Source organism: Lutjanus erythropterus, chromosome 8, assembly GCF_056507025.1.
Source record: "Lutjanus erythropterus isolate fLutEry1 chromosome 8, fLutEry1.hap2, whole genome shotgun sequence".
Lineage (NCBI taxonomy): Eukaryota > Metazoa > Chordata > Actinopteri > Lutjaniformes > Lutjanidae > Lutjanus > Lutjanus erythropterus.
The window spans coordinates 27,295,297-27,321,236 of NC_139324.1; the positions used below are offsets into that span (position 1 = coordinate 27,295,297).

At 39.1% G+C, this 25,940-nt stretch overlaps 1 protein-coding gene across 4 annotated transcripts; it reads left to right on the forward strand.

The window, feature by feature from the left end:
- The first annotated feature begins 62 nt into the window (after positions 1–62).
- On the forward strand, positions 63–25,131 carry atf2 (activating transcription factor 2). 4 transcript variants are annotated; one of them, XM_084725119.1, is made up of 13 exons: positions 63–146; positions 839–911; positions 2,618–2,714; positions 2,800–2,918; positions 3,029–3,154; positions 4,622–4,800; positions 5,966–6,080; positions 8,194–8,322; positions 8,538–8,630; positions 13,211–13,453; positions 14,841–15,047; positions 19,113–19,218; positions 23,091–25,131. In XM_084725119.1, the coding sequence occupies exons 2-13, from the start codon at positions 864–866 to the stop codon at positions 23,318–23,320; spliced, it is 1,692 nt and encodes a 563-aa protein (XP_084581245.1). In that variant the 5' UTR covers positions 63–146; positions 839–863; the 3' UTR covers positions 23,321–25,131. The 4 variants fall into 4 exon arrangements, with proteins under 4 accessions (XP_084581245.1, XP_084581242.1, XP_084581244.1 ...); XM_084725116.1 differs by lacking the exon at positions 8,194–8,322 and having other exon boundaries at positions 64–146; XM_084725117.1 differs by lacking the exons at positions 63–146; positions 8,194–8,322 and adding an exon at positions 182–233.
- The last annotated feature ends 809 nt before the right edge of the window (positions 25,132–25,940 follow it).

Consider the following 25,940-nt stretch of genomic DNA (forward strand, 5'->3'; position numbering starts at 1 on the left):
TTTTTCGAGACAGATCCAAAACATTCTGGAGGATAGAAAAAGTAACAGCTCTGCCTGAGTGTGACGTTTACGGAAGAACACAAGCCGTTCTCGCGAGACTTTCGTACAGACGTGGGATTTTGGAAATCAAGGGTTGTGGCTGAGGGGTAAGTGACCACATAAACTGATAGCGTATGGTTTCAAAGCGATGGTCAAAGACATTATTTCTGACGCCGCGAGGGACTTGTGCTCCGGTACAACGAAACGGCCGCGAAATAAACGTTGACATCTCCTCTGTTTACAGTGATATTTAGCTCCAAATATGGCGACGGTTGGTATCGGGGCTCAGGCTATTGCATGGAAGCGACTGGAACAGATAATCGCACTGTGTAATAACGTTATAGGTTATTGTGTGATGACTTTTCACTGTGAACTGGAATATTTTCTACACGTAAAGCGATGAAAATGTCAGCAGAGGATAGCTAAAAATGTCCTCTTCAGTCGCGCGTTTGGACCAAAGTATATTGACCGAGCATCTGGCGTGTTTTATGATGACACTGAGGTGTAAACAACCAAAGCAACCGCCCATCATCGATATGCTTTGTCCAAATACCTAGCTGTCCCTTCTTAGGACTTTCACTTTTACTGTGACACTCCAGCCGGCTTTTAGTCGCACATTACCCGAAACCTGACCTGAACATTTGCTGGTATTAATTTTAGCTACAGCTACAATGTTTACTTTACATCCTGAGGACCCATGGGTTTATTTACAAATTATTAAACCATGGTACAGACATTTATGCACATCTTTAGTTCTTATATTTAACTCCTGCATGTACCTTTTCCTGTTATATTTCAGGGTGACAGAACAGGAATTCCTTAATATGAGTGATGATAAACCTTTCCAATGTACTGCTCCTGGGTGTGGACAGGTAAGTTAACAAAAAATGTCACTCTCTTTTAATTTGTCCTATATGTAGATCTCCACGTTCCCAACAATTACAGTGCACATTGTGCAACTTATGTTTTGTGCATAGGCCAGTCAGTACTGTTATATTGGTGTATTACTTGGCAGATATTATGTGTTTCACTTAATTTATGGTAGTTGCTGAATGGATAAAACACAATTTAATTTAAGAAACTGAAACATATAGGCACAAAACCATATAAAATAATAAAGGTATAGGACTACAAGTTTATGTAACAATGCCAGATCTATTTGGTTTTGTACGGTAGTGGTTCAGCTTCCCAAACAAATTTGCAAGTAATCAAATGACCAAAAAGCAAATGACATACAGGAAACCTGGAGTTTTTGGGAACATGAAATTGTCCAGTATGGCCATCCAACCTGGACAATACCATAGTCAGTATTTTCAATATATTGATGTTTAAGCACCCTATCATTCAGTCTTCCAAGATAATTGAGGAAATAATGACAGAAATTGGAAACACTTTATAGTAACCATCATTAATAAACAGTACATTGATAGTTTATTAAACCTTAGTAATAGTTAACAAAAACAAAATGATAATGTTTTCTTGTTGACATTATTTGAGATGTTTTTGTTATTTGTGCAACAATAAAATTGTTTACTAATGTAATCACAATGTAATTGTTCTCATCTCCTATCATCTATGATACAAAACGTAATTATTTTATATTACACAAACTAATAATAAAATGACAAATTATAGCATTACTAGTACTTAATAAACATTATGATCAATGTCATTGTTTGTTAACAGTGAAATAACTATTAAATAAGTTTAATTAAGTGTCAATTTATCATTTATTAATAATGTTTTTATGTTAGTGTTACCAAGAATTCTAGAAATAATTTGTTTGATCTAGAAATAATTTGGATGATTTACCATTTTACTTCAACTGCTTTCATATGTTTTTTCACTTAATTTCAAAACAGTTTCTTGTGCCCAAGTTTCCTTCCATGATGATCTGAAAAAGAGTTTTCTCCACACTGTCAGAAATTAAATTCAGGAGGGTTATTGTTGTATATTGTCATGTATTTCAACTTCCTGGCCTAAAACGGCACCAGATTCAGAGGTAGTACGTCTTAACAGTGCTTGTATCTTCCTTTTGGAAAAGGTGCTATACATATTTTGAGTCTGACTTAAACGTATAAGCTGAATTCAGGTCCCTAAAAGTCAAGAAAAAATGCCTTGAGTATAAGACCTCTCTATTTTCAATCTTAACAACAGACCTGCATAACACTGCAGCAAAACCAGTTCAGTGACTTTTTCTTAACCAGCACCGTGTGCAGTTTTTTTTTTCATTTTGCTGTGGTTTCGAAAGACATATTGATTATCATTTTTTATACTGCTATTATATCAAACCTTAAAATTCTGGTATCATGACAACTCTAGACGTGCAAATAAAATCCTAAGTGAATAATATGTGATGTGTAAAATGTGTGTGAAAATTTAGAAATGTTTGGAACACACGTTTATGTTGAAAACATTTTGATAAGGTGCAGCGACTAATGTATGAATGTTTTGTCTTAATCTGAGTAATGACAGAAAAGATGTTTCACAGAAGACATGATGTTTGTTGACACATTAGTTGCTTTGCCTTATTAAAAGCTTAAACTATAAACAGATGCTTTTTTTTTTCCTTATGTAGAGGTTTACAAATGAGGATCACTTGGCTGTCCACAAACACAAACATGAGATGACCCTGAAGTTTGGCCCAGCACGGAATGACAGCGTCATCATTGCTGGTAAGCGCTTTTGAAGTTGAGATATTTGGATGTGATCAGTACTTTACCTGACAGTTTGTGTACTGAAGGTTTTCCTCCACCACAGACCAAACCCCCACACCCACCCGCTTTTTGAAGAACTGTGAAGAGGTTGGACTCTTCAATGAACTTGCAAGTCCGTTTGATCACGACTTCAAAAAAGCAACTGAAGATGACATTAAAAAGGTTGGTCTTCTAACTTCTGTTTGTCACAAAGTTAGTATTTCTACCTCCAGTCTGTTTTATTGAGATGTTTTTAATGAGATGATTTATTCTTATTTATTTATTGTTTGTAGTTACCATTGGATTTGTCACCTCTTGCAACGCCAATCATACGCAACAAAATTGAGGAACCCACACCTATGGAGGCACATCGAGACAGCCCTCTGCCTCATCCCGAATCTACAACGAATGATGACAAGGTAATGCCTTTGAATGAGCTATTTCTGGTACATGTGCTAATAAGATCACAAAGCTGTCATGAAGACTGAATGAAAGGTGTTCTTCTGATTCTGTAACTGATAATTTACTCTGGATCCACTGGTGTGAATATTAATTTAATAAGTGAGATTATTTGCTCGTTTCAATCTGACTTTGACTCTGCTTTTAAAGGTAGTATTCCTAGTGTCTCATTATGTGAAAAGGTACTAACAGTACTGCACAAAATGATTTTCTAGTGAAATTCAGGGAACATATTAGATGACTTACAGTAATACATTTTTTGAACATTTGTGTAGCTCTTTTATTTGTAATATTGGAAGAACAATCTGAGATTAAGACATCATTTTTATCATAAGAAGTTCAACCCCAATTCCACAAAAGTTAGGACACTGTGTGAAATGTATATGAAAATAGAATGCAATGATTTGCAAATACTTTTTGAATGATTGTGACCTTTGATCCTGCAGGTGGCACTGCATTAAAACCCACGTAATTGTATGAAGGATACTACATGGGCTCGAGTACACTTGTCAGTTGTCAGTAAACAGAATTTATCACTGCATCTACAAATGCAAGTTCAGACTCTATACAGTGCAAAGCAAAAGCCAAATATCGGCAACATCCAGAAACGCCACAGAGCTTATCTGAAATGGACTCATTCAAAGTGGAAAGGTGTGTTGTGGTCTGACAAGTTCACGTTTCAAATTGTTTTTCATGGATGTCTTCTGGGCTAAAGAGCAAGAGGATCATCCAGATTGTTACCAGTGCTAACTTCAAAAGGCGGCATCTGTGATGGTATGGAGGCACGTTAGTGACCATGGCATCATGGCTAACTCTCAAATCTGTGAAGGTACATACAGGTTTTGGAGCAACATATGCTGCCATCTAGAAGTCTTTTTCAGAGACGTCCTTGCTTATTTCAGCAAGACAATGCAAAGACACATTCTGCTCATGTTACAACAGAGTGGCTTCATAGTAAAAGAGTGAACATGCAATGTGCGATGCATTATGAAGCACGGAATAAGACAACAGAGACACAGGGCTGTTGAGCACCTGAAGTCATATATCAAGTAAAAACGAGAAAGAATTTAACTTTCAAAACGTCAACAATTAGTGCTCTCAGTTCCCAAACACTGACTGAGTGTTTTTAAAAGAAAAGGTTATATATCACAGTAGTAAACATGTCCCTGTCCCAACATTTTTTGAATGTGTTGCAGGCATCAAATTCAGAATAAGTGTATATTTACAAAAAACAAAGTTTATCAGTATGAACGTTAAATATCTTTGCTGTGAATTCAATTGAACAGTGATCAAAATGTTTTTGCAAATTATTGCATTCTGTTTATATTTACATTTTACTCAATGTCCCAGCTTTTTTTGAATAGGCGTTGTAATTTACTCAAGAATCTGGTGTTCATTAAAGCTAAGGTCTTCTATGATGTTTTCAGGACTTATCCTTGCAGCCAGCCTCACTGCCAACATCCACTATAGTCCATCCTGCATCCCTCCAAGTTCCCAATGTACTTCTAGCAACCTCAGAGGCTAATGTTGTAATACAGCAAGCTCTCCCATCACCAACATCTAGCTCTGTTATTACCCAAGTCCCATCCACTAATAGGCCTATAGTGTAAGTAACTCAAAACGTCCATTTTCAAAAATCATAGTTTTATTAAGTCATCCTTTTTTTGTTTGTCTTTTTATTCATATTTGTGCAGTTTTGTCTTGGTGAGCTCATATTTCATGAGGCATGTGCTTGTTTTGTTTTGGATTTATTTGCACTCAGCAGGATTTTTTATTTTTTGCTGTAGACCTCAGAAGTCTTCAAGAACAACATCAGCATTGCTCAAATATGGACCTATAGCTCCAGTTCAAATTCTGAGTGGTGAAGAAAGTGAAATGATGAAAGGGGTCATCGCATAATAATCTCAGTCACAGTGTGTGTTCAGTGCTTTTAAACCCTCCATCCTTTATTAGGCCTTTATACAGTATTGTATAGCATATTGAGCCTCTTGTTAGTTTGACAAAGATACTTTAAGATGCAATTATTGCTTTATTGTACATCTACATCTTTCATTTCATCTTAGCAGAGTCTCTCTGGGCCCCTGTCTCAGCGATTCAGCTGCTTAAAGGTCCAGTGTGTAAAATTTACAGAGATTAATAGGCAAAACATCGCAGAAGTGGATTATAACATTACTAAGTATGTTTTCATTAGTGTATAATCACCTGAAAATAACAGTTGTTGGGTTTTCGTTTCTTTAGAATATCTACAGAAGCCCAAAGCGCTGGCTCTAGATAAGAGGCCCCTAAATCCTACGAATTGGTCCTTTAAGTGATTTTTTTTATTATTATTTAAATCCAGACCAACTGAAATATCTGACAAAGCAATGATCAAAAAATGGTCAAAGTTGCAGGAAATATAATTTCGTTAAGCTTTTTGGTCATAAAATAACTGCACTGAAAGCAATTATAAAAAGTGCAACAAAACAGGTTTAATTAATGTTTGGAAATCTCAAGTCCATATCTGGGCAAGACTGATGTCACTTATGGGGTTTAATGTGACAACAAAATATGTGTTCTCCTAATAATATTGCTTGAACCTGTTTTGCAACAGGTGTATTTTGAGTTTTTCTTTGTTTTAGTTCCATATGTAGTTGCCTGATTATGACATAGTGTTGGTATATTATTAGCCATCCATGTCTTTAATTTGTGACTTTAGATTCTTTTTTTTTTATGCTAATCACAGAGTTCTTTGTTGTTTTCCTCACCTGGATTTGTTTTCTCTCCACTTTCAGCCCGGTGTCTGGCACCTTCCCTGTGCTCTTACAGCTGCCTAACGGCCAGACCATGCCAGTCGCTATACCTGCATCTATTACAAGCTCAAGTGTACATATTCCAACTACAATCCCTGTGAGTGTTCTGCTGGTTATGTTCATGGTGTGTTTGAGTATGGCGGAGCTAAAACAGAACTCAAATCTACAAAATGTATACTAGCTTGCCAATCTCTGTATGTGAACACGTGTACAAAGTTTGGGAAAAACATGTAAATAATCCAAGAAAATAGGTTTCACTCACTGGTTCCTCAATTTGATGTTCAAGTACAATGTATTGTTTTTTCATTGAATGTGTCTAGCGCAGTGTTTGACAGCTGCAGATACTCAGACACCTGCATTATCAGCTCCATGTTTGCATCTTTCTGACCCACAATGCCAGCTATTTCTGCATTGCTCACCCCCTTCTATTTGATTGGCCAACACCAGGCAATTCAGCACGGTGAACTCAGAGTGTCAGAGCAAAATCTGTGCATTTTCATGTGGGCAGCAACCGCTTCTTACCCCTAGCACCATGATTGAAACTGCTTCTCCTCTGCCACCTTTCCCTCATTGTGACAGAACCGGCGAGTTACTGTGCAGCAGTGAGAAAAGGTTTTAAATGTTCTTCATTCGTGTTGGCTTAAAAGTTGAGCTTCAGAGGTCATTCTTGACCTTGAAAACAACAGTTGACAAAACAGTCTCCCCACAAGGTCCACTGCAACTTTCGGTCATGCCTCAAATTTCCAGAACAGCCACCAAAGCAATTATTTTTCTTAAGCCGAGTAATTTCAGGTTACTATTTCAGTCTAGTGTGCAGAATAACAAAATCACTGGACTGGGTCAAATTATTGCATGCTTTGTTAAGCACAAGTTTACAGTTTCTCACATTTTAAAGGGATAGTTCTGCTTATTTGATGTGGACTTGTATAGTCAGTGTATTACCTACAGTAGATGGCTGCCTCCCCTGGTAAGGAGAAGCAGAGAGGGACACAAGCTCATTTTAAGTGTGCACTATATTTAGAACATCTTCACTGCTTCACATTGCCATGAGACAGACTTTTCTGACTGGAATCTACCGTTATATAAGCCAAATATCAGAGGAAATTCTGGAAGAAGCTCAGAGGTCACCTCCTTTTAAAGGAATAGTCCAACATTTTATAAATACTCTGGTTCACTGTCAGATTCATGTTTCATTTTAATCTCCAAACAATCTAAACTCCATGGGCAAAATGAGTCATTTTAGATTGCAGAACACGGGAGTTGCTGGTCTACCGCTTCTTTGATTTCTTTTTTTGTTTGTGTTATTGTGTGACTTTCATGAATCCTTTTAAAACACAGAAGTCACACAATAACACAAACAAAGCTGGAGATCGAGGCAGTGGTTGACCTGCAACTTCGTATAGTGTACACTTCAACTGATGATGATTTTTTTCTTTTATGTGACCTTTTTAAAGTGGCTAAAATATGTTTTGTTGCCGACCAGCATCTAGTGTAGGTATTATACTGACATCAAATAATGTTAACTATCCCTTGAATTTGAAATGTCATGTGGACAGTTGTTCACATCAGTAAAACTGAAGTCCTTCTAAACTGACATTCAGATATATTAATGCCACATATTTTCTTACTCTACTCGGACAGAGGGACTATTTACAGCTTTGGCGCCTCAGATTTGGCAGTCGGTGCAGAGCTGTAGAGGTTGAGTGAAATAATGGACTTTAGAGAGTGTCACTATGGCAAAGACAAGGGATTTGGCCGAGGCACAGCAGGCCCCGGTCCAGGATACTTCACTGCTATTTGTCCTTGTACAATTAGAATCAGCGCTCTTGATTTCTGGCTGAGCAAATGGGTGATACTACTAATGTGTTTTGCAAACCAATTATAACTGCAACCCATGACAGTGTCTCATATAGGAAGCATGTTGTAAATGAAGGTCTTGCTGGTATATTTTTGAACTCCCCCATGTGGAGGCTTGTTTTGTTGTTCACTGTGTAGTCCTGATTGTCTGCGTGGAACACTGAGCAGCAGATGATTATCTCCTGATAGCGGCACAGCAGGGAAAAAACTTCTATCTTCCCAGTCTGCAGGGACCGGGAAAGCCGCTGACAAGTAAAGGAGGGCAAAACTAGATGGAGAACATGAGCCACCAGTGGGCCTCCCTTTCACTCCATCACCTCCTCCTCCTCGTCTTTCCTTCTCCCCCTCTCTAGCTCTCCCCATCTCCCACTGTCTCATTGTCAGCGGCTATGAGAGGAGGCCTGGCTCTGGCCTTCCGACTCGTGTCTCTCCATCCTCTCTTCAGCTTCCCTGTCCATATGCTCTCACGCAGGCAGGCAGAGGTTCATTAGCGCGCGCGCTGCATCTCCATGTGGCGCTGCCTCCACAAAATAACAGGCCATCCAACGTAATGAGGCTGAGATATGAGGAAACTCAGAGCCTGCCGTGGCTGTGCATGTGTGTGTTTGTGTTGGGGAAAGGGGGAGGGCTGCCTGCCTTTTTACTGCCGAAGACTAATTTTCTCTGTGCTGATCTGTCTGTGTGTCTCTGCCGTCAGCTTGTCAGACCTGTCACCGTAGTGCCTAATGTCCCCGGGATCCCAGGACCTCCCTCGCCACAGCCACAGCCCGTCCAATCAGAAGCAAAGCTGGTATTAATTATATCTTCTTTTACATCAAATGTTATTTCCATGTTGAGTCTGTTATTTCCCATCTGAGAGAGATAATAACAACCAAAGTAATGAGTGAGCTTGACAATCAGCGAGCAGTTGCTTTCTTGGACCAGATGAGGGCGCTAGTGAAAAGCAGGGTGTGAAGTATTCCAGACACTGTGTTAATAGATTCAGATCTTTAATAATTAGTGTCTCTCTTTCATCCATAGACTTTGCAGCTGGATTTTGCCATCTAATGCAGTTGTTACCAAACAGCTGTATCAGCACTGTGTACACACTGATTTCTCAGTCTTTTTCTTTAATATTTTTGTCAGAAAATATTTTAAAAAGAGAGCAGAAAAATTCATGAGCCTCCAGAGAACAGTAAATGTTACTACTGATGGAGAGCTAATGTTAGCTTGAGCGTGAGGCTGCTGGAGGTCAGTCATAACATTACAGTAGAGCAGCTCTGACTAAATCTCAGCCTAGTTTCAACCAACAGTTGTCTTTTAACAGGTTATTAACAGGTTTAGAGACAACATTTAACCTAACGATACCTGATAATTCAATATTAGTAGTGTCTTGTCACTGTGTTGGCTTTGTGAACCACATGGAAGGGAAGAAGCATGACAGCAGACTGATTAACCTTAATTAATTAAGATATTGTTAAGGCTCACATTCAGGTAAGGTCAGAGAATAATTATTAGACAAATCTATAAAACAATAGTTTGTTTAAGTTGACATGAATTAATACAAACCTGTCAAAAATGTAAATCAAAAACACTTTAAATTGTATTGTTGTTGTTGTTGGGATACCCAGTTTTCTATCCCCCAGAAGGGGGCGCAGCCTGACGTTTTGGGCAAAGTACCCACATGTGCTGGTTTTATGTATCACCAAGTTTGTTTTTTTTCTTTACTCCACCCCCACCTACTTGAGGCATCCAGCGTATGAACAAGGAAAAAAACAACATTTAGAAGACAGCACAGCATAACTTACTGACCATTACATTACACTTGATACCATATAGAAAATGCACATGACAGTTGACCAATGACCTGTTGATCTTTATGCAAGACTTGAAAGTCTAACAATGGCATAACCATCAGTGCAAAATTTAAAAAAATGTTTAAATTGAAAAATCTAATTGAATTGTGACCTTAAAATTGAAAGTCATTTGGAGAGTTGTGACACCCATTAATAATGATAATAATAATAATTATAATAATAATAATAATAATGATAACAACAGTATTTGTATAGGATCTTTCATGCAAAAATACAGTATAATGTAAACCGTTACAAGAAATAAAATGGTTGATAACAATATCAGTAAGCGAATGTAAGCATTTGCTGTGTTTCTTTGTCATACATGCTAGTAAATGTATGTAGAGACATTAATATCTTTGTGTTTTGCATTTGTTGGTTGGACAAAACAAGACATCTAAAGATGCCCCTTATAGATTGTGAAATTATATTTTATAGACAAAATGATATATCAGCTAATTTAGAAAATAATCGTGTGATGCATTGGTAATGAAAATAATCGTTACAGCCTTGCTAATTCAGAATAATAACAACGAGAACTATTCTAAGTGTCTCTCAGTGTGGAGCGGACAGTCATAGCAGTGGTCCTGTATTAACAGTGATAGTTGAAGGGCAGGGATATGAAGTGTTGTGTGGGAGATCAGTGGCAATGTGATGAAGCACGGATCACAGAACCTGTAAGTGTTCACAGCATGCTCCGCCTGTGGAAATTAACAGATAAACTGTGGCAAGGAGGTGTAGGTGTGTGTGTGTGTGTGTGTGTGTGTGTGTGTGTGTGTGTGTGTGTGTGTGTGTGTGTGTGTGTGTGTGTGTGTGTGTGTGTGTGTGTGTGTGTGTGTGTTGGGAGGGAAGGATTGATCCTGACTGGCGAGGAGGAGGACGAGGGGGGAGGGGAGGAGGTTGTTGGGGATCATGGGGTACGGAGATGACAAACGCGGAGACAGCGTTGTGCTCAGCACGCCGTCACCGGGGCCAACCAGAGGGGGGCTACCAGCGAAAGCCAGCTGGGGGCATCCTGGCACACGCTCAGCGAGGCACATTAAGTCGGCCTCACCCTGCATGGAACCTTTTGTTCAGCAGAATCCTGCCTGACCTGCATCCCCCCCCTCTTACTCTCGGCACCTCCCACTGCACTCGGCTCATCAGCAAACACCTAATGAGCCCGCGTCAAGAAAACAGACCCCCGCTCAACCTGCCCGCTCCCCGCCCCCACCAGGCTCTCAGGGGGCGCAGAGACGGCACTTTACAAGGACTGATGATGCTGCAAAGACCACAATAATGATAATTAACTTGCTGAATTTAGAAGATTATGCTGTTAATTAGTTGCAAAATAAAGATAAGTAATATAGTAGCAGATGGTTGAATAACACCCATGAGATGGAGGGTTATTACACTGATGAGGTTTCCATGGCAGAGATGAAATATGAATCTGACTGGCTTTTCCCTCTTTCTATGGGCCATTCCAAGAGAATAATATCTTGTTTCTGCCAGAAGAGCTTCTGGAAGGGTATTACACGATAAACTAATTTGGTAGATAGATTGGTCTGGCAAAGGTAGTTGTTAGAATAATGTGGTCCTCTGTTTTCTCATGTAAATGTATTCCCTCTCACTTTGTTATTGCTTCGAAAGGCTCATTCACTTTCACCTTGTTTGCTCAGTGTTTGATACGAGAGGAATTGGCCTGTGAATCATGGACACCAGTCTGCGGAGAAATGGTTTCTGTGAATGGGCTGTGTTTGTGCAGTTCCAGTCAGTCTTCTAAAAGGGTACATTTTAGGGATGTTTCCTGGTGACTAATTTCCCTGTCAATTAAACAGAAATTTTAATTTAGACTAGTCAAATAGTCTAAAAGTAAGAAAACGCTGAGAAAACGGTTAAAATCACATTCTAAAATAACTAAATCGTATTCAAAATTTTGCACTGTGTATTATGAACATTGTACATTGTACACGACAACAACTCAATAAATGTGTTTTTCTTTTCCGACCAAGAAAGATCACAGCGCTAGCTTCCATTCAGTGTGACTAACATTAGCATCGCTAGTGTCAGCAGCCTGCTCTCCTTGCAAGTTAACGTCTGCATGCCTGTACCGAATGCAGTTACGGTTAATTTCATTTTCTAGATCAATATGCTACAGAAAACTGCTAGATGGCCCTGCTTTTACAAAATGTTGTCTGTCCCACTGTCTTTGTAAAAAATTTTAAAATGTAAATAACAGTTGTCAGGGCATAAAACCAATTATCTGTTGATCTAAACTCAATAGTTTAACAACAGCAGAGTCATCAGTGCTAAAAAATATATATCTAAATTGAAAAATCTTATTGTGGATGTGGAGGATTTTAACACCCCTCATAGTAACCATCCTTGATAATAATGTCAGCAGTGACACCTCTCTCTCTCTTGTTCTTTGCTGACTCCTCTAACCTCAGCAACTTTATTGAAGCCAGATTTTGCAGTCTGTTCACTAACTGCTGAATACTTATGCTAGCTCTGGAGTTTTTAGCCATCTTTAGGGACCACTTCCCTCAACTTCCTTGTGACATTGACATTTTCATTAGCCGTTAAGGTATTTTTTTGAAATTTCTTTGGGTTTCCCACTTCTGGAACATCACTGTCAGTAGTATCACTTGTGGTCAGAATGATCTCACGCACCGCTCGCTCATTTGCAACTAGTAATTGATCTCAAATGTATGTGCTTTTCAACTAGTCACAACAGGCCTTACAGACTTCTGAATGTGTCACATGTTGGTTGAGTAGACCTGTGCATTGAGTTCACCTTGTGGATTTTCATTTGTTCTTCTAGAAACTAGCTTGGCAACCAGACAAATATTTGACCTCATGTTACATTTGCTTGGGCAGATGCATCCCATTCAGACAAATTTCCACCTGTCCTGGATCGCCTCTGTTTCTTTAGTAAGGGGTGGTTTTTGATGTGATGATTGACAGTGGAGCACCAGGCTCACAAAACTTGGATAAAACTATCAAACTAGGCAGTGTTGATCAATATGTAGTTAGGCAAAGCAGTGATAAAATCTAACTGCTCTACCTTGCATGTGTTGCTCAGCCCTATGTCACACATTTCTTAGCTCAGATTGTTTGTAGGTCTATCGCACTGGTCTGTATCTGTTGATCATGCTACTTGTAAATAAAAAAATAACTGTTATGAGTCTAATTAAAATCTAACAGTTTGATTTGAATGACCTGATTTGGATTTCACAGTAATTTGTAGTTCTAAGGTTTAACTTTCATTTACATACTTTCAGTTGGGGTTTCTTAATCTTATTTGCAGTTTTTTAGTTGCTTCTGTTAAGGCCTTCAGATTCTCTCATCTGTTATTCGTGGCAGCAGCCTGATGTTCAAGCAACAACAGACCGTGATCAATCAGAATACAGTATTCAACAAAGCTGTGTAATATAACTAGGTTAATTGCTAAAAAGAAAGATATTCACAAGTAAAAATTATAGTTTTATAGTTTATAGGGTTTTTGCATAAACATTTCATAACCGTTTTTCCTTGTGTGAAATTCTCTTCCTAGAAACTGAAAGCCACGTTAAGCCAGCAGCTTCCTCAGGTAACCAATGGAGACGGTAGTGAAGTCCAGAGCAGTGCTGTAACCCACACCGCTGCTCCAGCGTCTCCTGCTCCAACCCCGACCCCAACCCCAACTCCAGCCCCAGCTGCGGTCCTAACTCCCGCTCCAGCTCCTCCCCTGCCCACGACTGAGGAACCGTCTCCCCATTCCCTTCAGCAGCCAGCCACCTCCACCACAGAGACACCTGTAAGTACTCCCAACTCCGAACGTCTCCTCACTGCACGGAGTGTTTAAATATAGTTCCTCCAGTGAAGAGACTTGTTTGGATTATTCTGGACACATCCACAGACAGTGTTATGAAGGTCAGAGAATACATTTACTGGCTTGTCATTTAGTTTAAATGTGTTTCTGGAGTGCAGACAGTATGCATAGTAGAGCTGCTTGTGTCGTACTGACCAAATACTTTCTTCTCTCAGTTAAAATGAATGCTGATTGTTTTCTGAATATGTTAATGGAGTCTGTCAGACAGTCCCTTAACTCCACCTCCAGAGTGTGTAATTTCAGGGCAGTGTGCTTTTGTTTTAAGGATAAGGAGCTTAACTTTACATTGACAATTGACAGTTATAAACAACTGATCAACTTAAAGTGTAGAACTTGTTGCTTGTTTTTGTCAAATTATGATGTTGCGTGTGTCCTGTGTTCCTGTGGAGCTTCTACAGCTTGCAGAGTTTCCCTGGGGAAAAGGGGATGGGGGGGAAACAACTCGCTTCAACCATAGATTGTGTATTAAATAGGATTTCAACCTATTTAATATACTGTCTCTGGCTACAACTCACTATTTGGTCGGCTGTTCTTATTCTTGCACATTCCGTTGCTATATATTGGTCCTTAAATTGTTTTTTTTTTTTCCAATTGGTTTTACATCATTTTAAGCTACCCTTCAATTGAATACAACTGGAAAAAACACAATTCTTTTAAAAGTATATAATATGTATTCCTGAAGGATTTGTAGAATTTGCTAATGTTCTAGGTTCTATCGGCAAACACTATTGCGGAGCAGATTAGCAAGTTATCAAGTGACATTTATGATTCGTTATGAAACAAAGTTAGTTTTCAGTGCATACTCCGGTATTTGATAAAAGCACTGAGAAAACCTGCAATGCTCAGCTAGTCATTTTCATCACAGGCTTTAATGACCAATTCAAAGTGACAGAAGAGTTTCTGAGTTTGTATCCAATGCACAGTTAACTAAATATAAAAAAATGTATAGAAACTGGTATTTGCATTTTTTTTGTTAAGTATAACAAAAATATGTTAGTAATGGAAACAAAAAAGGAAATCTTAAAACTATTGTGCTTTCTTGCAGTAGTTGAACATTTAGGTGGACTCCCTATGAGAAGACAATACTATCAGTGGCCCCAAGCCAATTAGAGTTGATGAAAAGGCAACTATACTAAGTACATAGTTTGGTGACTGTATCTTCAGTAATTTATGCAAATAACCACGCCCGTTTATTAGTGCTGCATTTAGTTGAAAATTCAGTGTTGCACAGCAGTACATTACACATGTGGTGATTTTGTTCTGCTAGATATTGTTTTGTATTCATCTTTTTATTATTATCATTATTGTTCAGGCTTCCCCAGTGCCCCCTGCGCAGAACCCTCCGAGCACAGGGGGCCGGCGGCGCAGGACCACGAGTGAAGACCCCGATGAGAAGCGGCGCAAGTTCTTGGAGCGTAACAGAGCTGCAGCCTCTCGCTGTAGGCAGAAGAGGAAAGTGTGGGTCCAGTCTCTGGAGAAGAAGGCGGAGGACCTCAGCTCCATGAATGGACAACTACAGGTGCTCTTTACGTCTTCCCCCCTGAGCTACTGCATGTAACAACAGCTATTTTGTCTGTCTTTGTTTCTGTGCTCCTCTGCATCAGTGTGTCAGTCTGTGTGTGTATGTATGCACGCCTGTGTCTGTTTATCATCGCGTGCTGTTGGTGTAAGCATGTGTACTCAGACTTTTCCCTTCTGTGGTGATGAAGTCATTAAAGCCGATTAAGAAGAGCTGCTGTGTGACAGCAGCGGTGTGTGAGCCCTTTACATCGATATGTCCCTGTCAATAAAGATGTATCCTCCAGATGTCAGCCGCGCACAAGCGTGTCTTCGCTTCTGTCTCAGCAGTTTACTGAATGGCCTCAAAAATCTCCGAGGGAAAGGTGTCTTTTTGAACCTTCATTTTGCTGGAAGCAATTAGGATCTGATGCTGACAAGTTCGAAACAGTTCATGTATCTGCTGTCTCTGTTGATAAGTGTGAGCCGGGGGTGCAGCACATCGGTGTTCCAGACAATTAAATGAGATGTGGTGTTTATTTGCTCACTGTCTTATTTTCCTATGAAAGCAGAGTAAGATGTGGAGGGTGGAGGAGGGGACAGACAGCAGTGAAAAGAAATGGGTTCATGTCGCTAATATTTGGTTCAAAAACAAGTTATCACCACTTGTCATGGATGCACTTGCTTAGATTTTATTTTAATATATGTAGATGGAAGTGGGGAGGATAGGTGTGTGGATGGGGTTATAAACAGATCACATCGCTGTTAACTACAAAGAAGGGAACAACATGTGGTGGAGAATAAAAGGGCGCTTTATATGAAGGCATTAATCAGCAGTGCAGTTTTTGTTAAAACCCCCATGCTGACATGGCCCAGCTGATCAGTGAAACTGCCTCTAATGATGCACAATTATTTTAACATCATCCTTAACTGGCTTTTTAATGAGGTGTCAGACCAGGCAGCTCACAGGGCTCCCAGCATCACCCAAGGCCCATTTGCTCAATTTCGATTAATTCACAAAGTTAGAAACAAGTTTAACTCCCAAAAGTCCAGTTTAGTCGTTTTGAAATTCCAGGTGTGAGGCAATTTGACGTCACTGTAGCCAGGACGTCAGTGGCAGTGTTTCTGTCATGGTTTTCACTGCAAATCAAGAAAACACTTTACATTTTCATTGCTAAGATGTAAAAGAAGTATGGCTTTTGTATGGAGCTGGGTAATATATTGATATTATATCAATGTTGTGATATGAGACCAGGTGTCTTAACTAAAGCTAATGATTTGGTCCATAAATTATCAGATAAAATGGTAAAAAATGTTGCCCAGTGTCAACTCAAAGCTCAAGACAGCATACTGAAGTCTCTTGTTTTGTCCACAAGCCAAAGGTACTTGCTTTTCTATTAAAAAAGAAACCAGAAAATATTCTCATTCAAGAAGCAGAAGAATTTTGACATTTTTCTGTTGATTCTTTACAAATCAAGGCTCAGTAGTCCAAAAATGGCATAGTCATTAATGCTAAAAAAAATGTTTTAATTGAAAAACCAAACCTTGACCTTAAAATCAAAAATTGAACTGAATCATAAATTTGAAGATTTGTTATACAAGTATACATGAGCCATACTGCCCACCCCTGCTTTTGTACTGTATATTGACATTTCTCACGTTAGACTACAAGTCTATCGTGTATGCTTCCCTATGGTGGAGTGGAGGGGGAATTTTAAAGGGCCACTGGTGTTTATATTGGCTGCAACTGGCAGCAGTCATGGTGGAAGCACAGTGAATATGGCGTTGGCTACATGTGATACATACGCTCCTTCCAGCTGTGTTTAAATCTGTCGTACAATAGCTCAGCCCTGCCAGCAGCAGCAAGACTAAACAGATGGAATCAAATAAATTGGCTGCTTTTAGACTAATAGATTAAGCCGCCCATAGTCCTTTAAAGGAGAAGAGAAGGAGCTTAAATCTGCCATTGGGTGTTCCACGGGCCCCCGGCCGCTCTAAATCCAGTTAAAGTCACCTTCAGCGTAATGTGGCTCCTTTTTACGACATGCAGAAATCCTCAGCTCCCCTGGGAGCTGTAACGACATGAGAGTGTAAATCTCGGCCGCATCTACGAAGTTGCGCTGACAATCTGAACAGCTCACCTCTGACAAATGTTCTGGTCGGTATCCAGTCAAGGCCCATAATTATTGAGCAAGAAAAACATAAATGAAAAAGTGCATCATACTTTATTCTGAATTCATTCATTATGTTGTTACCTTTTCCTGTGTTTACTGTTTCTCCTGGAGGAAAATATAGGTTCATGTGCTGTAATGTAACGGTCATGTGCTTACTGTACAAAGGAGGTCTTGAGAATTAAACCCTGTCATCCTGTTAATAATTGGCATTAAAATCCCACAGTGGATAAAAGGTACAGCTATTCATGCAGAGAAGTAGGGCTGGGCATTATAGATACCGTGATATGAGACTAGATATTGTCTTAAATTTTGGATATCATTATATTTTAATATTTCTAAAGTCAGTGGCTTCCAAACCCCCCTATTTCAAAATTCCATATTCCCATATCCCAAAAAATCTTATTGAAGATATATTAGAATGTGCTTACAGCTACAGAAGGCAGTTTGAACATACACAACGCAAAACCCTCCACCTCCCTCTCTGCTGTGTCATATTGTTTTGCTAAGCCCCCCCCCCCCACCTAATGACGCACCAAAAATGCACATGCATTTTTCTGGGCTTGACACAGAACGTGAAAGCAATGCAAACATCAGGATGTTTCAGTTTTTCCCAGTAAAGATGTTCTAACCTGCTTCATGTGTCAGCAAACAGATCAAGCAACGTGTCACACGTTTGAAAAAACGCTTGCTCGACACTGATGTCTTAGACGTTTCCCCTCAACAAAACAGTCAACAGGGATAAAGATAGACTTCTTTTTATTACAAGTTTGAGAAGCAGCAGATCTTATATGATCCACAGCATCCACAGATCCTCTTTATAAGAGTATCCTTTAAAAAAAACTGCAAGATTTGGAAGGAAAATGGGGAGCTATTAGAGTTACATGTAAGTAAATGATTTTAAGTGATTTTATGGCCTGACAACTGTCTTTTACAAATTCTTCTTCCTGCTTTTGATTTTGATAATTGAAATTGAAGCCTTATTCTGATCATTTTTCAATTTAATATTGAAATTGTGACACCCCTAACAAATAATTTAGACACATCAATTACTCGTCTGCAGAGGGAGGAATCATGAGTGGTGGCACTGCGGCATCGCTCATGTTATATCTGGCCAACTTTTCACGCTCCAGCTGCTAGAGTCGCTTGCTCACTGTATGTTAGGAAGCGGTGTCAGCGGTAAGAAAGACACCAACAACCCGAGTGACCTTTGTTTGTAAAGAGTTGCTGTGATTGGCTAGTTACGCAGAAGCTAACTCTGATTGGTTGTTTGAGTCAGACAAGATCCAGTTTTTTAAAAATCAAAATACAAAGGGTCTGGCACGCACAGGCATGCATAAAAAAAACCTTCAATTAAATATTGTGACTGACATGCAATGGTCAAAATGAGTTAATTCAACCTAAATTAAAAGGAAATAATGTTAAATATAAATATGGGCCAGAAAGTAATGAGAACAGTACTGACATGCTAAAGATAATGTAATGTAAGAAACAGTGCAGTGCAGTTTGTCCATCAGAGAGCACTAATTAAATGAAGAAAGTCCCTGGCACAGCTAGATCAGTCTGCATCTCTATCATGTATGTGTGGTCTGATATTTTTTTACAGAACATGGTGCAGGTTGTTTGTTTATTTATTTATTTATGTTTAGTTTTAGTTTTATATGCAGCATTTTATGTCTATTTTTTACTCCCTAACATTGGTATCGACATTGGTCCCAAAAATCCAGTATTGATTGGGCTTTGGAAGAAAGGTTCTTATTTCAGTTAATTGAAACTTGATCTCTGTCTAGTTTTGGAAAATGATTTTTACAGATAAGAACCATATGTCATCTGTTTGTCTTCATGTTATAATGTGATATACTGTATGCTCCAGGGTGACCACGTTATTGAGTGCTGTTGTGTCCTCTCTCCCAAAGAGTGAAGTCACCCTGCTGCGAAACGAAGTGGCTCAGCTGAAGCAGCTTCTTCTGGCTCATAAAGATTGCCCTGTAACCGCCATGCAGAAGAAATCTGGCTATCACAGTGAGTAATGCTCCATTATTCTCAGCCCGAGGCTTCCAGTGAAACGCTTCTAAAACGAGCTCCAGCTAACCACTAGAAGGACATGTCTTACTTAAGGCCAAACAGAAAGAGCTATTGACATATCACATCCCTTGTTTTTGAAAAAAAAAAAAAAAAAACTTTGAAAAGTTTAGATATTAATGGCCAGTGTTGTTTCAGACGAATTCTCCCAGGTGGCATTGTCCGAGTCCTTTCAGGAGGCCACAGGTGGTATCCACAAGAAAAGTGTTTTCTCCTCATTTGACACCTAAACAAACATTTGTCTGGAGAAGAATGAAGCTAAATGTCTGCAGGAAGGATGCTCAGAAATCTAATGCTTAGGTTGTCAAGAGATGGATGAAAAAGTATGATCTCTCTTTTTGTAACACCTACATATGTTAACTAAAATGTAACTTTTAATGTCTTCAGCTCACATACAATGATTATATGCACGGGTATTTGAATATATGAGAAGATTCTGCCGTTTGCAGCCTCTTCATTTAAATTTCCTGCTGTCAGCCTGTACAGTGGCGTCTCCATGCCAGTTCTTGTTCATCGCGTGGTCTCATTTAGAATTATATCACCAATATTTCTTCGTTTCCCCAGACTGGGGCACCGTCATTCTGACTTTCTGGTCATAACTCACCTTCCCTCACAGATGAGCCAGTATGCAACGAGAACAAGTGTGCTGCGAGCCACTTCTCCACTGTGCTCTAAACGCCTCCGCTGACTTGTATTGACAATGATTGCCTCTGAAATGAGTCCATTAAAGCAGCAAGCTTGACAAGACTGCAGAGCATTCTCGTTGTGGGGTGTCCAGCAAGCCTGGCTGTTCATTATGCATCCCTTATTGCTAACCATCCCACTGACACACGTCGTGTGTATTATGGGACTGATGGTTTCCAGGCTAGAGTGGGCTGTCAGAGCCAGGTCTCATTTGGTATCGTCTGGATTGGTGTTTTTTTTTTTCTTCTTCTTCTTCTTTTTTTTTTTTTTTTAGCAAGATCTGCAGATGAATTGGGTCATCTTTCTCATGTGTTTGCTGAGGATGTTTCTAGACCTTTCTGAAGAATGACATTTGGAGCACTTTTTAGCCTGTTTGGGAAAGTATAACCTCATCCAAATACCCCAGTTCATCAGTTTGGCTCATGATGACAGGTGGGGTAGATCTGAGACAAGCCAAAAAGGAAACCCAACTAAAGTGAGAGTGGAAATAAATGTCTGGTAGAATGGCAGAGTGAAATAATCCTTTGGTTCCCAGCCCTCTTTGTCTGATGTCTCCCCACAGCCCTATCCGTTACGCTCAAGTGTCCCTTCATGAAGACCACCCATCATGCTCCAAATGTGTTCTTTTGAATTGATTGTAAACTCAGTATTGGTTAACTGTATTGCTTATAGAGAAGTGGATATTATTACAATATTTATTTCATACTGTTACTGTCATTCAGACTGTTGCCACTTTGGGTGGTGGAAGCTGAACTTTTCAACTATTTATCCAATACTTTAAGCCATTTAAACTTTTAATCCATTACTTCTAGCTACAGTATACATTTCAAGTTTCATCCTCTACTTTTGAGCTTTTTTCACTATTTCAAGTAGGCAGGGGCCTCTTTTATGAAATGGACTTGATCAATTTTGATCTTAAGTATGATTTAAGCAGAAAACCACGTATAAGTAGTTATTTATAAAAACCATACTTTAAAGGTACAGTGCAGTTTGAGACACATATGCTCCAGCCTGTGGTGAACTTTGCATTAGCTTTACGAACAATTTGATAAGAATAATGAATTAACACGTCAAATATCAATATTTTGGGTTGCTGAAATGTCCCAAGCACAGCAAAACAATTTAAAAATACTGGCAGGAAGGGTGTCTGCAGATACTGCCGCCACCACACACTTCTAGTGGGTCATAAGTGATGATGGAAAGGGTTTACGTCACATGAGTCTATATATTGTTGTCTTTAAGAAATGTGGCAGATCATACATTTAAGACTGAGTTCAAGTACACATCTAAGATCATCTATGAGGCCCATTCTCTCTCTGGCCCATAAAGCCTGTCACATATCCCTTGATAATGGAGTGTGCCACAAGTGACACACAATCAGCCAGTCATTCAACGGGTGTGTTGTTCAGTTGCATCATCGACATGTGACACAGCAACAGAAACAGTGAATACAGGAGTGAAAATTTTTTTTGGAAAAAGGCTAAAGGCAAAACATGCAAGATTTCTGACCCCCTTCAAAAACTCCTGGTACATGTGTTCCAATACATCCAAAGACTTGTGGCAGTAGTTCATTTTGTGTTGTGTTTAAACCCCCGACTGCTAAATAACAGTGTTGTTTGCTATTTTCAATTTTCTAACTGCATAAAAAAGTACTTTTAACCCAGATTTTATGCAAATGGTGTTGTGTTCTTTATACTTAGTTTTCTTAAAATTTGTTAAAAAAAATAGCATCTGGCTACAGTACAGCAATATATCGCAATATATGTAACCCTTGTATGTGGATACATATCATAACACCAGATTCTTAACAATACACAGCTCTAGTACTCAATATTTTTTAATTGAAATCATAATTTCTGTTTTTACAAACTAGTTGAGGTACTCCACACCCCCTGGCAACTGAATAAATACGCCCTGGAGCATGAGTACCCCTGGTTGGGAATCACTGAAATAATCTATCTTGCCTAATTAGTAAAGCACATTATTTAATTGTGACTGATCTGTGGCCCTTCACTCATGTAAAGTCCTCATCAAGCCCTCCATTTTCTGAGAGTTACACATCCCGTAAGGCTACGCTGCCCTCCAGACCTGGTAATACCCTTCATCGTCCTGCCCAGGCGTAGCCGTGGCAGGTGGGGGGAAATTACCCAGACTAGCCCGCAAACAAGCCAGGACACGCTTTCACTTGGCACACCGAGCTGTCCATCTGCTTACAGCGAAGCCCACTTCAGAAATCAAGAGAGCAGAAAGAAGCTCTGGCTGCCCAGGGAACCAGAATCTCCGAGTATTATGATATATCAGCTCGCCACCCCGTAATGTCGTTAGGAGTAATAATGTTCACTTGAACATGGAACAAAACCACCAAGCTGATTTATTCTGAGGTTGACCTTCTGCATAGTAAAACAGCAAGGGAGTTTATAGCGCTTTGACATTCACTTGCATTAAATCACGCGGTCAAAGTCCAGTCAAGAAGGCGGATGAAGCCTCTAATGTGAAGACATTTGTGTTGCGCTTTAATTGCTCCTTCTTGCTATGGAATCTGTATTTTACATTCTCAAATACGAAACCCAGTCATTAATTACAAAGTGCCATAACAAGTGACTTCATATCATTAACAATATTAATTATCGCTGTGCTCCTTATTCCTTTACGAAACAGAGCATGAGAGTAGGGTGTTTTTTTTTCCATCAGGATCCAATTAATTCAATGCAACTGCCTAACAGCTGGTGGCATTTCGACTCCAAGTCTTCCCTACTCTCCAGTGTGAGCATCATTAAAATCAGGTGCTGTAATCATCTGTCGCTGCAGTAGTTGGCAAGGTAACAAAAAACAAATGAGAATGCAGTTAGGGGTGGGAAACACTGCCACATGCCCCAGAATGTAATGTACCCTTATGATGTGGGTTTAAATTGACATTGGAGCTTTAATTAAAGGAAGGGGTGCAGAAGTAGCATTATGGGGATTAATGAAACAGTTTGCATACACCACATGCAAATAGCTGTTTTACATCTGATTAGGCCTACGTGACAAAGCTTTTCCGAGCCTTTCTGGATTGAATCAGGTAAAGGCTGACAATTAAAACGGCGGTGTAAGAAACTCCTTCAGCGGTTGTTTTCTCATCTTTACAGTCTCCGACAAAGACGAGAGCTGCGAGGAGATGTCCGTCCCCGGCAGCCCCCAGAACGAGGCCATCCAGCACAGCTCCGTCAGCACCTCCAACGGAGTCAGCTCCTCCTCCTCCTCCTCCGCGACCCCGGCCGCCTCCGCCCCGTCCACCACCACCACCACATCAAACCAGAGCACAGAGGAGAGCCAGCAGCCGCGGAGGGGCGCCGCCCAGTCTCAGGCGGGGAGTTGATCGTCCCAAACTGTGCCCGAGCGTCAACACTGGAGCGCTGTTGTTGCCTCTTCAATCTCTCTGACACGCAGAGGAAAGGGATTCTCTCTCCGCTTCAGTTTGGACCGCACTGTTTTTAATTTATTCTTGATTGGTTTGTTTATGTTTGGTCCATTTTTGTCCTCCGTAGGCAATGCTTTTTGAAAATGCAATGTTTTCTCTGGAATTGATGAAGACAAAAGAACAGGCACTTTAGGTGTAAGATGTAAAACACGTGGTTCTGAAAATGTTTTTGTATTTGTGACTTATTTATTAATCTTGTATATTTTTTTAATTGAAAGTGATCAGCCTGAAGGTTGATCAGTGAATTGTTAGAGACCATACCAAAGTGTGTTGTGGCTCATTTCTAATTAGTTTGCTTGTTTGTTTTCATGTCTTTTATAAGCACTATCTTCACGATGAAGTTACATAAAAAGCACTCACTTTTTTTTTTTTTTTTAATATATTTGCTTTATCCATTTTGCACATTTTGAGAGATGACGGGTTTACCTTTTTAGAGTTTTGACAGTCCACATGTTAAGTACTGGCAGCTTTTTAGAAGTAGATTTGAATACTGTCACATTACACAAATGTAAATGGCTGAAACAGATTTAAAATTTGACAACTTTTCTGTGAGATCAGCTGTAGTCGCATTGTGCAGTTTGAATGTTTGTAAAAAAAAAAAAGAAAAAGAAAAACTAGTCTTAAGGAGGCGAGCTGATTAGAAATGTGTGTTATCTCATTAACATTCCATCTGTAGTCTGATTGTTTCTGAAGCAGTGATTGTAGGATTGCAGTACCTTCTCCATTACTCAATCATGGTGACGTTGACTCAGTGCCATTAATGTTTTTTGTATAAATGACTTCTGTACATTTTTAATGCCGATTAGCTTGAGTTGATAGCTCTTCTCTCAGATTAAGGGTCTCATCATGAACATAGTTTCTGAGTAAGAAAATATCTTGCTTTGTATACTGTCTTTGCATTACAAGTGACTGTTTATGGCTTCAGTGTCTGATGCAGAACACTTAAAGACATTATGCTCTTTTCATGATTGCAATTCTAGATGACATTTTTAGAAAACATTGTAAATAACATCAATGATACATTGTATGTGATCTTTCTAGGTGTTATGTACTTTGTTTTTTTTTTATAGAATAGTCTGGATTCAGTAGCTGAGCCCTGTTGATCACATTAACTCTGTTAGCAGTTGAAAACTGATCTTAACAATGTCTCAATCATTAGGATAGGTCTCGGTACATTGTCATGTAAAATGAAATTATCTCTCTGATGTGAACTGGAATCACATCATATATATTTAGAGTAACACTACTACTGCTTGTAAGAATTGTGAGAATTTCATCATTGAAATAATAGTAGAAAGCAAATCACACCATGAAGTCAATTTGCCTTTTCTCTTAGTCTGTACTGGCTTACTACTGTGTAGTTTTACGAGAAGCTAACACATTGTTTTCTTAAAGTTTGATTTTTAAATTTTATTTAACTGTTATGTGCTATCTGCATGAGATAATAATTCTCTGCGAGAATTTAACTGTTTATTCGATAATGTCTCAGTCAGATAAATATCATTAAACAAGTTGTTTCAACTTGAGTTGTGGTTCTAAGTTTATGGAAGTTTTGGTTATTTGTTTAACTTAACTTATTTAGCTTAACTGCTAAAAAAAGGGGGGTGTGATACTGTGTTGAAAGTGTACTTGTAACTTGTGAAAGTTCTGTATAAAATTTGAATTGATAAGTTGTTGTAATAAACCTTTTAATATCTCTTTAAAGTCCAGCTTTGCTTCAGTTTAATTCTCCAGTGTAATTTCATGGATGAAGATGGAAAGAAATGCTCAAATTGTCTAATAAATAAATTGCTGCTCAGTGTGTTTCTAACAACAAGATGATAATGCGAGTAGTTGACAAACCCTGTCATCAACACATGCTGCACCGGCTCAACAGGACAGTGTCTCATTGTAGCTCTCACATAAAACCCCTGTATAATGATTTACACAGAGGTGCTGCAGACCTGAAAAGCTGCTACACAAAAATATTTTCTTGTGGTGTATCCTGCCACCCTGTGGAAGATCTGGAGTTGACAACATCTTTGATGAAATAGTCTGTGCAGGGACTGTTTCTGTATTTCATGATAATCATTCCACAACAATACTTTATCATATATTTTACAACGACCACAGTGAACTTTTTCTGCTATAGAGTTCACCTAAGGGTGTTTCCAGGACTGGATTTAGTCATCTGGGGCCTTATCCTCACCCTCTCTATAATTGAGAATGCTGGCATTGGCATTGGTTCAAGTACTCATATCTTTTACATAGGTAATACTACCACAATGTAAAAACAACACATTTAAAGTCAGATTCCTGATTCATTCAACTTTTATATCTACATTCATTCAACTTTTATTTTAATTCAGAAATACACTGAGGTAGAGGTCTCAGGTGAAGAGTAAAAAGAGAAGCTCCTATAGACCAAGGAACACCAATATGGAACTTAGATAAAGGTGACAATAAAAAGTAAAAACATAAAAGTCACAATAAAACCTTAAGAATAAATGAAAACAGTTCAAATTTGAAGTGAATGAAT

Coding starts and splice junctions, on each gene's coding strand:
- atf2 (XM_084725119.1), top strand. CDS start 864: ATGAGTGATGATAAACCTTTCCAATGTACTGCTCCTGGGTGTGGACAG. Junction 2,715..2,799: donor TGACAGCGTCATCATTGCTG/GTAAGCGCTTTT, acceptor CCTCCACCACAG/ACCAAACCCCCACACCCACC. Junction 6,081..8,193: donor ATATTCCAACTACAATCCCT/GTGAGTGTTCTG, acceptor CCCCCTCTCTAG/CTCTCCCCATCTCCCACTGT.